This window comes from Arvicanthis niloticus, chromosome 1, assembly GCF_011762505.2.
Source record: "Arvicanthis niloticus isolate mArvNil1 chromosome 1, mArvNil1.pat.X, whole genome shotgun sequence".
In the NCBI taxonomy this organism is placed as follows: Eukaryota; Metazoa; Chordata; class Mammalia; order Rodentia; family Muridae; genus Arvicanthis; species Arvicanthis niloticus.
This window is the reverse complement of record NC_047658.1, coordinates 143,659,673-143,672,524: the sequence shown is the minus strand read 5'-3', so window position 1 is coordinate 143,672,524 and position 12,852 is coordinate 143,659,673. Positions and strand designations below refer to the sequence as shown.

Sequence of the window (12,852 nt, the reverse complement as noted above, 5' to 3'; positions counted from 1 at the left end):
GTAAAATAGTACATCAAAACATGCTAATTTTCTATGGTATAATTACTGTGCTCAAACATATCTAGTAACTTTGAACTACATCCCAATATTTATATATTTGAAAAGAAATTTAAAAAAAAAATAGGTAAATTAGCATAAGACTGCATAAACAATCCCACTTGAGAAAGAATCCAAATATTTCTGGATGTAACTTAAAATACTAGAACAGTTCTTAGTAAGTCTATAAATGCTATGTGTGAACACAAATACACAAATATGTCACTGTAGAGACCCTCAGTTTGCATTTTTTTCTTCAATATCACTGACAAGGAGATATGAAAGAGATGAGAAGGAAAAACCACATCCTTCTGCTTCTCCTTATTGCAATGTAATCTCATTTTCCCCACGAAAGCTAGCTGCTATGGGCTACTCCTGTGATCATATTCTAGGACTCTCATTAAGAGAAACTGGGTAGTAAAACAATTTTCTCTGCAAACATGAAGACCTAAGTTCAAATCCCCAACATTCACACACCCATTCACATTGGTTTTTAAAGCTAGGCATAGTTGTGTGTGCCTATCATGCCATTATTATTGGTGAGAGACAAAGGGCTTCCAAGAGCTTGCTGGCTAAACAGTCTAGTCAAAGAGGTAAGCTTCCAGTTCAGTAAGAAACCCTGTCATGCATTAAAGTGAAGAGTGATGACTCTAGTATCTCTGTGGTAAGTCAGCACATCAGAGACACTTTCTCATCTGTGTTCACTAATACAGTATTCACAATATCCAAGATACAGACCCAGCCTATATATCATCAACACATGGATAAGTGAAGAAAATATGTTACACATACAAAAAAGAAAAACTTTATTCAGCTATAAAGAAGAATGTAAGTGTGACTTCTGCAGGAAGATGGACCACAAAGGTGGCAAGAAGAAGCCCCCGAAACAGCCCAAGAAATAAGCCAAAAATGTGAATGTCAGAAATAAAAATAATAGCAGAAGAATCTCATGGAGCTAAAATAATAGCTGAATCCATGGGAAGGGCCCTTAGCCAGAGATGGAATTACAAAATCTGACAAAAAGTAAGACGTTCCTTGTACAAAATCTGACAAAAAAGTAAGACGTTCCTTGTACCTAAGATGATGATGGCCCACTTCAATTCCTATCTAAACATCTGAATTCCCCATCAGAATGTCTTTTTGTCACCTATAGCCAGAATAAAATGTTCTTCTGGAGCCTATAATAAACTTTTAAAGTAAAAATATGTATGAAATTTTCAAAATGAGACCCAATTCTTTGTACATTAACAGAAAATTAATTTAAAAATTATAAAAACAAAAGAGAAACAAATGCTTCTCAAGAGATGAGTCAGTTTATTGTCAGAAGACAAAAAATAATTTTTTTTTAAAATTAGTCTTACAGAAGAAATAAGTCTTTTTCAGGAAAGAACATGTCACTTGGTTATACATAAAAGCAACACCATACAAACTGAGCAGATTCTATTTAGAAATATAGGGATATACACATATAGGCATGTGATAACAATGAAAAAAAAAAAAAGGCCATGAATTTGAAAGAGAGCAAGAAGGGGTGTGTGGAAGGTCTTGGAGGGAGGAGAAGGGAGAATGCTGTAATTATAATCTCAAAACAACTTTTTAAAAAATTAGTCTTATTATGAAAGGCGGTGGTGGCGCACGCCTTTAATCCCAGCACTTGGGAGGCAGAGGCAGGCGGATTTCTGAGTTCGAGGCCAGCCTGGTCTACAGAGTGAGTTCCAGGACAGGCAGGGCTATACAGAGAAACCCTGTCTCAAAAAACCAAAAAAAAAAAAAAAAAAAAAAAAAAAAAAAAAAAAAAAAAAAAAAAAAAAAAAAAATTAGTAAAGCTTTTCAAATACTAACAAGGCATTTTCCATTCCATATTTTATAGATGCTACAAGATAGGAAAGATTGTGTCTGAAGAATTGATATGTGGGTTGCAGTTACTAAAAGGGCCAGGAAAAGCAAGAACAAAGCAGAAAGGGTAAACTGAGTAGAGAGCTTGGGTCTATGAGCAGAAACCACAAGGGAATGTTTTACTGCTGGTAGTTTAAAACAACAAAAGAAAAAGATAACCTTAGAAGTAACTTCAAAAGGCTTTTCAGGGATGGGAAGAGAAGCTCGTTCTTAGATTAGTGAGTAAGAGAACAGAGAAGCTAATCCAGAGCAGTAAATCAGGACAATCTTTTAAGTGCCTGCCAATGTTAGACAGTTTACAAAGTAGTCAGGAAATTAATTACACACTGGTAAGAAAAGGTTCCGTCCTGGTTTCTCTCTCTAGCTCCTCATTTATCTCATTATTTCTTTTTTTCTCTAAAACATGGTCTCATGTATATCCCAAGCAAAAATTTATCTAGCTAAGGATGACCTTGAACTTCTAATCTTTCTGCCCACAGGTTTGACTCTAAGAATTACAGGCCTGGGCACCATGCCTCACCTGCTTTTATCATTTTAGCACTCAACTTTGTGTAAAGAAAAAAAAATTATGTGTCATAAATTAAAAAGGCTTTTGTGAGTCAACCTAGGAACCCAATTGCTAGCCACGGCATGCTAGAGTATATCAAAGTCTTCAGTAAGCTGCAGAGAGAACATCAATGCTCACCAGTAGTTTATTTGTACATATATGCATGCATGCATGCTTGTGTCTTTTCCAGGATGAAGCCCGACAATTAAAAAAAAAAAAAAAAAAAGATGTCATCTGGCTTTGACTTCTGGCATTAACCCTAGTTTTACAACCTTAAACAAGGCTTCTAACTGTTCAGAACTCGTTTCCCTATGTGACAATGGGAAATGAGTTCTTCTGTTTTTCTCAGCCTTCTTATAAAGGACAAAGAAAAACATTGGTGAATAATATAAAAAAGTACATGACTGTATAGACTGCTTGCTTTGATCCATGCTGTATGTTTCCTGCCTGTATCTATCTTCTGAATATAGATCTCCTTTATAACTTGTCTCACAGATCTAAGACCATGTATTCAATATTTAAATGAGTTTAAACAATGTAAGTACTATGAAATACACTGAATGAGTTGCAACAATGTAACTAACCATCTTTGTGATTTCTTTGTAAATTCTATGGCACTTTCTCAAGAAGGCAAACTTGAGTCTGGCATGGTGACACACACCTGTAATCTTAGAACCCACAAGGAAAAGAAAAGACAAAGGCAGAATAATCTCTGCAATGTTTAGGCCTGCCCAATCTGTATAGCAAGTTCCAGGCTAGCTGGAGATACATAAGGAGATCATAAAAGAAACAAACAAACAAGCAATCAAGCACACCCACCACAACAGCACAACAAACAAAACATCCAAAACGGGAAAAAAATCCCTTTTAAAAACTGAGTTAGTTACCTGACGAACTGCCAAAGCATATTTTATTCCCAGAAGACCACCATGTCTAACTTCCCACTGTTCTTGTGTCAATAATTTCAGCAGCACATCCACTGTCTTATGAACTCCTGTTTCATTCATGTGCTTTAAAACCACACCTAATGTTTGAGCACAAGTTTCACGAACTGGCGCTACAACCTTCGGAATAGAAAGGAGTTACATATACAGAAAATTTACTGATGTAGAATTTACAATTTGGGCAAAGCCTCACTCAGATGATACTTACTTCATCAGAAACAAAGTCTCCAAATCTGTCCAATGCAAAAACACAAAGGAGTCTAATGACTAAGTCTTCCAACCACTCTTGATGCTGCTGAATCATCTATTAAAATACAATCATTTTAACAATAGGTAAAAATCAACTCTGTACTAGGGAGAGAGGGAAGGTATTAAGTTTAAAATTGGGGGGGATATAAAATACACACACACATATATTGGGACATATTATCATGGTAAAATGAACAGTTACCAAACCATGTAAGAGTTGCTTTATATACCATCTTTAAATGTAACCATGTCCTCTTTGATAATTATATTCAGAAACCCTACATCAAAATTCTTGCTTCCTATTATGTTCCTGTACTCTTTAAAAAAAAAAAAAAAAAAAAAGCTAATTACGGGCTGGTCATTCAGAAGGCAGAGGCAGAGGCAGAGGCAGAGAGATCTCTGTAAGTTCCAGGCTAGAAAGGTACACAGGGAAGTCCAAGCCAGCTATAGTCAAACAGTAAGACTATCTCAAAACATCCCACACCTCCAAGAAAACAAAAGGAAAAGAATTACTTAAGGTTGCTCTGTATTGAGTCTTCTGCTATCTATGCTATTTCCAGTGTTTCTTACTACATTAATGTTGCTAGTAACCAGTATTATTTTATTTATCGTACTCTCTACTGCATAATCCTGCTCAAATGCTCTTCTTTCTACAATTTTTCCACTCTAGTGTTTCTGAAGATCTCTGTTCTCTAAACTCATTCTATGACAATAAACTTTTTTTTTAACCTATTCATAGTTGTTCTTACCTTGCATTCTGACTTTGTTACATAACTTTTTTAGTTCCCCCTAAATTGGAAAAAAAAGAGACCAACTACTAAATTAAATCATAGTTTTAATATACTTACCTCTTCTAAAGTGCTATCTCCCATTTTACCACCACTTTTCCCATGAGCTTTAAGAATTTCTCTGAGTCCAGTACCTGCCCCATGTCGAACCTAAAAAAACACAAGAAGCAAACATCAGGTGTCAAATGTTTAAATAAGCCAAGTTCAACTTTTCTTTAATATGAAAATGTTTTTCAGTCAGCGCTGATGCTACAGAACATCTATAAAGCATAATCACATGCCTCTGTCAGTCTTTTAAGCAAGATTTTACTTTGTAACCCTAACTGAGCTGAAAGCTACTATGTATACAGGATTGGCTAAGAACTCACAAAGACTAGCCTGGCTCTACTTCCCTAGTGCTGAGACGAAAGGTGTGTGCCACCACACCTGGCCAATAATCATGTTTTTAAATAACATGCATTTTGTACTGTGATACAAAGAAAGTAAAATAAACAGTGCCTTTATTAATTTCACAAACATTTTAGTTACATGGAAGGTTTTCAAAGTTGAACAACAAAATAATTATTCTCCAACTCTAGAATATAAATCCACCTGGCTTTCACTCCCATCCCTAGTCTCTACTTGGACTCAGAACTAAACAAACAGAAAGGGAAAGAAATGTTTCTGTATAGCCCAAATACCAATATTTTGGAAGTACATGTATTTAAAAAAAAAAAAAAAAAAAAAGTAGTCAGTACCAAAAGAGGAGAATTAACACAAATTGTCTAATGACTAGTGCTTTCTTATATCTGGTGGGTCAATCAGCATTATCTGAGATAAGGATATGCTCTTACATGTTATATAAAAGGGAAGAAAAGCCTGTACTATATATATATTATAGTCATGTATTTAAAATGCTCTCTGAGCTAAGACTTACTTATTCATAGAAGGTACTCACAGAAAGATCTACCTACCCCCCCCCTTTATTTTCCTCTCTCCTTTTTTTTCCATTCTTAGGATCACACCCAGGCAGGATCTCATACATGCTAAGTAAAGTGCTATACAAATGAGCTAGATCCCATGGACCCAAAGCAGATTTGTGTAGGAGAGTGGTTCTGATGCTTCAATCAGGAATCTGCATGGCCCTACATTGTGGTCCTTATCCCCAATTGGTTCTTGATCAATCAATAAAGACACCAGCAGCCAATTGCTGGGTGGGAAGAGGCAGGACTTCCAGTTCCCACAGGCTAGGAGAGAGGAGAGGGCAGGAATAGGAGAATCAATAGGAGAATCGATATAATTGGGGGGAAGAGAGATGGAACAGACTCAGAACTGCAGGGGAGATCTTCCAAAGCATAGGTGGAAAGGAAAAGTGATCCCTTTCGGAAGGCAGCCCGAAAACGTCTTGGGCAGCAGGACTTCTATGGGCTTCATAGAAGATAGCAGGCAACTAAAATGAGGGCAGATTTAGAGGTGTTGAGTGGGAGTAGAGGTAAATGGTCTACTAAGCTGAGGGAAGATTTAGAGGTGTTGAGCTAGCACAGGGAGGCTTAGAAGAGCCCAGCCACTGAGCCAGTAAGGCAGGTTAACAATGAGCTAATGTGTCTTTCATCCATGGATCCAAGAGAACCTGGGCGGGTGGCTGGTAGCACAGCCCACCCAGGAACATTAAAGCAGAGTATACAAAACTACACACTACAGGTTTGTTTTGTTTGTTTAATTCAAGGGCCAACTAAAGGTTTGGGATAACCAACCAATAATTTGATCAGAAGCTTCATTTTTATCTTTTCTACATGATGGGACATTTGAAATTTTCTTTGAAGAAATACTTTGGAGGCTTAAATTACCTCAGAAACTGGTTTGAAAACTACTGCTGTTTACAGCTATACTATCCTGGTTTTTTGGGGAGTAGGGTGGGGGGGTTGATCTTGAGGTTTGAGCCCAAGTGTATGCTTCTATACATCTAGTTCCTGAAATTACTTTCTTGGTAAATCAAAACTGCCTACTGCAGACATAATATAGCAGTGAACACTTGTAATTCCAGAATTTAGAAAGATGAGTCGGGAATACCACAAGTTCAAGGCCAGTGTGAACTACCATGAAACTGCCATCTTACTCCCCGAAAGCTGTCCATTTTCAATGAAAAAGAATGATTTTTACTGTCTATGAGAAAAATACAAGTCTTAACAGTAGCCAAAAGAATAAGAAATGAACAATTTGCTTCAGAATATAATAAAAAGAAAAAAGTTTTTAAGAAAAAAATCTAAACTTCTACTTAGAAGTCAAACGTAATGCGGTGGCATACACTTTTAATCCCGGCACCCAGGAGGTAAAGGCAGAAGAATCTCTGTGAGTCCAAGGTCAGCCAGGTCTATATGAGTTCCAGGCCAGCTAGTTAAATGGTGAGATGAGACCCTGCCTAAAACCCCTCCATCAAGGTGGGGCGGGCAGTGGTGGCTCACACCTTTAACCCCAGCACTTGGGAGGCAGAGGCAGGCGGATTTCTGAGTTCGAGGCCAGCCTGGTCTACAGAGTGAGTTCCAGGACAGCCTGGGCTACACAGAGAAACCCTGTCTCAAAAAACCTAAAAAATAAAATAAAAGAGAGAGAGAAAGAGAGACAGAGACAGAGAGAATATGAATGGACGAATAAAAATATACAAGTCCTAAGAGACCTATAGAAAAAGAGGAATCCTAATAAGTTTACTATCTTGCCTGAGGAAAATGCCTTACCTCCCAGGAGGGATTAAAAAGGTCATTGCAAAGTTCTTCACAAAAGCTTTCCAAAGGCCATTCGTTTGTCTAAATAAGAAAGATACAAATTACTACTACATCAAAGCTTTGGAATCAAGATGTAACACTTTTAAGAAAAGTCAAAAATGTACATTTACTCGTAGCCTTAGCAACAGTAACAAGGCTTTAAAATTTTTTTAAATGTTTTACTTAGAAGTATAAGATATTTACTAATAAAACTTCACTTTGTTGACAAACAATATCTCAATGAATACATTTACAAAACTTATAAACAGGGCTTGGAGAGATGGCTCAGTCATTAAGAACACTGGCTGTTTTTCCAGAGAACCCAGGTTCAACCCCCAGCAACTATATGACAGCTCATAACTGTCATAACTTCAGTTCCAGGGGGTCCAATACCCTCTTCTGGCCTTCATGGACACCAGTCACACAAGTGGTACACAGATATACATGCAGCAAAACATTCATACACATAAAAAACAATTGTTATAATAAAGCTAAAAAATAAAAAAATAAAGTTATAAACAATTTTAATATACCTCTTCAATTAAGGAAGAACTTTCTGGAACATTATCTATCAAGACCTTGGAATCATTTGCAGTCTGATTAATAACAACGTTTGCTACTTTCCGTCTCTTTTCTTCTGGCTCTCCATCAGTGCTGTCATTGCTAAAAAAGAAATTACCAATTTTAAAAGTATATGAAGGAATACAAATGCTCTACAGTATGTGTCAGAGAATCCATTGTCCGCACTGCATGGGTGTTACCTTGCTGAAGCATCTTACTCAGCCATCTTACATCAACTAAAGTAAACTTATTAATACTTTGAACAAAATATACCCTACTATTATCTGAATTGGTGAATTTTTTCTTTCAAATTAAATCTCAAATCTAACATTCTTTCATCTCTACAACTAGTTCCCTTTCTTTAATTTAAAATTCTTTTAATTGAACAATTTCAATCCAGCCAAGCATGACACTAACTGTTTTGGACTTGCAACCTGGAGAAAACTAATATGCCAAGTAATACAAGGTAGTCTTATTTGTCTTAAAGAATATGATTAAAATATATATTTAAAAAATAACAAAAATTTTAAAAAATATACAGAAACTGACCACTGATAAAGTATACAGAAAATATGAAAAAAGTACTGTTTTAAAACTTCAAAAGAAATACAAAGGCTAGCCTAATAAGAAATATTATAAAGGAAAAAACAAGTTATTTGGGTGTGGTGGCACATACCTTTTTTCCAGCACCAAGGTGAGGCAAGAACATCATGAGCTCAAGGTCAGCCTGGCCAACAGACTGAATAAGATACAAACTACCTTTATACATCATTCACAGAACTGAAAAAAGTAATGCAGTCTAAAGCATAGTCTTACTTTCTCTAAATCGCTCCCTCTCTTTACATGAATGTTTATTTGTTTTTCAAGACAAGCATAACCCTGACAGTCCTGAAACTAGCCTGTAGACCAGGCTGACCTCAAGCTCACAAAGATCTGCCTGCCTCTGCTTTCCAGTGCTCAGACTCTACATCTCAACAGTGTGAACTACTTGGCCAACTGTTCTGGTTCTATATGATCATGAAAGAGACTGAAGACTCCCTCACACCCTCACCTGATTCTCTCCTATCAGCTACTCTAGTAGGTAACCTTACATCTTTAAACTTGCATACTTGCACTTTCAGATATTTATTTTTATGACTGCATTTGTAATGTCTTTTCCTGGACAGTAAGAGCCATCCCCCTTCTTTCAGATCTTTATTCTAAGCTATGTGAGGGTTTCGTAGACCATCCAGCCAAAAACTCAAAATCAAGCTCTGCCTATATTCCACATCCCCTTCTGTGGTGGTTTAAATCAGAACGGTCCCCATAGGATCATATATTTAAATGCTTAGTCACCAGTAAATGGCACTGTTTGAGAAGGATTTGGAGGTAAGGCCTTTCTGAAGGAAATGTGTGCCACCAATAAGAGGGGTTTGAGGTTTCAAAAGTCCATGCCAGGTCTAGTCTTTCCCTCTTACTCTCTCAGCCTATGAATCAGGGTGTATCTATCCTGCTCTGATGCCTTGCATGCCACCATATTCCCCACCAGAATAATGGAAACTACCTCTGAAACTGTAAGCAAGCCTCCAGTTAAATGTTCTCTCTTGTAATAGTTGCCTTGGTCATGGTAAGTATTTGGAACACATAATTAACAAACTCTGAAAAGGTATAACATTTCGAACATTCAAATACTCCAGTAAAAGTATGAATAAAAACTAATAGAAACTTTTTTTCTTCTTTGGTTTTTCATCAGTTACCAACTTTTATTAAATTACTACAAGATGAATATCTCGTCTAGTTTGGGATCAGTAACATTCTAATTGTAGACTTTATTTTTGAGGGTATTTGCAAAGACCTTATGAGATGAGTCTCTATTGAAAAAGAAAAGGAAAAACAAAAACAAACAAACAAACAAACAAACAAAAAAACCATAAAATCCTCTGGAATCTAAAACTTAGGCTCAAGGTTTTAGATTTTTGGAACATTTTAGTTTAGGGATATTCAATGTCTATGACCTTAACAAGCTGTTCACCTTAAAAATCCCATAGTTAAAAACAAAACAAAAACAAAAAGATGGGCATCCATGCCTTTAATCCTGGCACTCAGGAGGCAGAGGCAGGAGGATCTCTCTAAGTTTCAGGTCAGCCTGGTCTACAGAAGGAGTTCCAGGACAGCCAAGGCAAGCAGAAAAATCCTGTCTGTAGGGTGCAGGGAGAATCCCATAGTTAAAAAATTTCAATAAAGAGTTTATACTTTAAAAATAACCTCAAACATAGATTTCTATTAAATGGGTTTTTTTGTTTGTTTGTTTGTTTAGCTATTTGTGCTTAATTCTTGGTTTTGTTTTTCCACACAGGGTTTCTCTGTGTGGTCCTGGCTATTCTGGAACTCACTCTATAGACCATGCTGGCCTCTAACTCAGAGATCTGCCTGCCTCTACCTCCAGAGTGGTATGTGCCACTATCACCTTGGTTTGTGTTTAACTTTCTCTTTTTTCTTTTTCCCCACCTTGGTTTTCCAAGACAGGGTTTCTCTGGATAGCCCTGGCAGTCCAGGAACATATTCTTTAATTCTTGAACACTACAAACACTTTTTAGGTTTATCTGAATTTAAAGAACCAAAGTACAATAATCTACAACAAAGACATAATTTTATGGACAATACATTATTTTTTAACTCATCACAAACTCAAACATTTCTTGAATACCACTAAGAGTCTGATTTAGTAGATGAGGGGATCTAAGAACCTACAACTTAACACATATTTCAGAGATCAACCTGAAAGATGTTGTTTTGAACTAGCTACTACGTTTTAAAGACAGGTAACACTTTTATTAATTCATTTGGAGCCTGAAAACAATGACTCTTTGTTCAAAATTCTTTCCTACAGAAAGGTTAACCTAGGATTACTAATCATTATTTAGCACAGAACAGAGGCTAAGACCCTGACATCACTTTTCACTTAGCAACAGCATCATCTTGACTGGTAACCCTTAGAACCCTTCTCTGAATTCATTCTCTAACGTTCTCCATTCAATGCACTTCTGAAACCCTGAATATTCCATTATGAAGGTGTTTCTATTCCATTATAGGTCTTCAGTCTTCATAAGAGGCTGAATATCACTAAGTAAAAAAATAATAAAAATAAAAAAAATTCTACTCCTATAAATTTTTCTAGAGAAACAACCTCATTTCCCAGTAACAATAAATTCTATGTCCTGAGTAAAAAATGTCAAGCATTACTACTCAGCTAAACAAAGGTCATCAAACTTTTACCTATAAAGCAAGCACACATACTGTTCTAAGTGAACAAGCAGGAAGATCACTACCTCTTCTCATTCGTTTCCACTGCATCCCTGGATCTCTGTTTTGCAAATAACTTGGCCATTCTTTTAGCTTTGTTCTTCTGTCTATTACTCATTCCTGCTCGGAATTCTGAATCAATCAATTCAGCTGCTTGGAGAGTCTAAAAGAGTAAACAATGAGTTTAAACTGCCAGAAATTAAAATAAATACTGATAGTTTCAATATTAGGAGAGAAATAATTGCAAAAATTTTAATGAAGAGAGATTAAGCATTCTTTTTGATAATATTACACTATCATGATTTTACTCTCAAGCCATATGTGCTAGAACACTTAAAATTCCAGCACTTGAAAGGCAGGAGGATGATGAGAAAGCCTAAGAAGACCTTGTCTTTAAAAAACGGCATGCCTTTAATCCCAGAGGAGACAGAGGTGCTCTGTGAGTTCCAGGACATCCAGGACTACATAGAGAGACCCTGTCTCAAAAAAATAAATAATTAATTAAAACTTTGAGGAAATTTCTTTCTTAATTCTCTATTCCCAACTGAGTGACTCCTGTTCCCTAACTTTTCTGTGCTACAGGCATGGCAGAAATGGTCCTAACAAGGAGAGTATTTCAAGCATCACTTGACATGCTTCTCAAGAGTTTCTGAAGAGCTGAGATCTCAAAATAATCACAGTATCATCAAAAGTTATAAAAATAAAATCTCAAAAGAAACTGATGCTTATCATGTGATGAAGAAGGAGGGGGAGGAGGAAGAGGAGGAGGAGGAAGGATGAGGAGGAGGAAGGAGAGGAGGAGGAAGAGGAGGAGAAGCAGCAGCAGAAGCAAGAGAGAGAGAAAAAAGAAGAGAATTATTGCCTTAAGTGACTGACTGGTCCAGTATTCTATCATCAACTTAGCCACATGATCCTTTCTTTCCTCATAGCCACTTCCTGCTTGTTTTGGTCTTTTTCTGTTCATTGAAGACACTATAGAAACTGTGTAATAAACAAATACACCTGGAAGCACTCATGGATATAACCGCACAAGCACATACATACACCGCACACATAAATGTGTTTAATCTACATATACTGGTATACTAAACTATACTTAGTGGGTGGAAAGGACAGTATGTCTTCAATTATTGTGTGTGGGACACACACAATAGTACAGTATATACAAATTTCAGTTAATAAAGTACTTGCTGGGCAAGCATGAGGAACTGAGTTTGAAGCCTCAGCACCCACATAGAAATTTTAGAAAAGATACACAACTCTAAACAGACTGCCTATAGGAACAGAAAAGTTTGTGTTCTGTAGGAGGAGCTAAGGTGGGAGGAGTAAAGAGAGGAAGAGGAATAAGGAGAGGAAGAGGAGAAGGAAGAGGAGGAGCTAGGAGACGGGAGAGAGGAGAGAGGGGGGAAGATGGAGGCAGATGTTCAGGTGTCTCTGGCAGTATATCTAGGTTGGGTATTGGATTATACCTCTGATTGTATGGGCATCTTGTTATTGAGCATTACTAAATATATAAAGCCTTTGATTAATATTTAAGCATTAGAGTCTCATTTTTCTACCCAGCCTGTGTGGATGGTGGGATGGTCCGGGCTCAGTGCAGCCTTGCGGAGACAGCCTGGAAGATTGGCAGAGCCAATCTAGCTCTAGCTGCAGTGTGCATGTGGCCCCTGGCCACATGGCTGAGCTAGGCAGAGCCACCGTCGGCTTGACCAGTGGCCGTATTTTAATTTTTACTACAACAGTGTTCCTTCCCCACCACCCCCCTCAGATCTGAGGACCAAACCCAGGGCCTTGTGCTTGTTAGGCAAGCG

The 12,852-nt window shown here is 37.1% G+C and overlaps 1 protein-coding gene across 1 annotated transcript in view; it reads right to left on the bottom strand.

Moving 5' to 3' along the window:
* Positions 1-12,852, bottom strand: part of Btaf1 (B-TFIID TATA-box binding protein associated factor 1) — an 80,785-nt gene that overhangs the window by 44,609 nt on the left and 23,324 nt on the right. Inside the window, 6 exon segments of the mRNA XM_034508182.2 lie at positions 3,367-3,543; positions 3,632-3,727; positions 4,521-4,610; positions 7,172-7,240; positions 7,732-7,861; positions 11,068-11,204. Of these exon segments, the coding sequence (XP_034364073.1) occupies positions 3,367-3,543; positions 3,632-3,727; positions 4,521-4,610; positions 7,172-7,240; positions 7,732-7,861; positions 11,068-11,204 (699 nt within the window).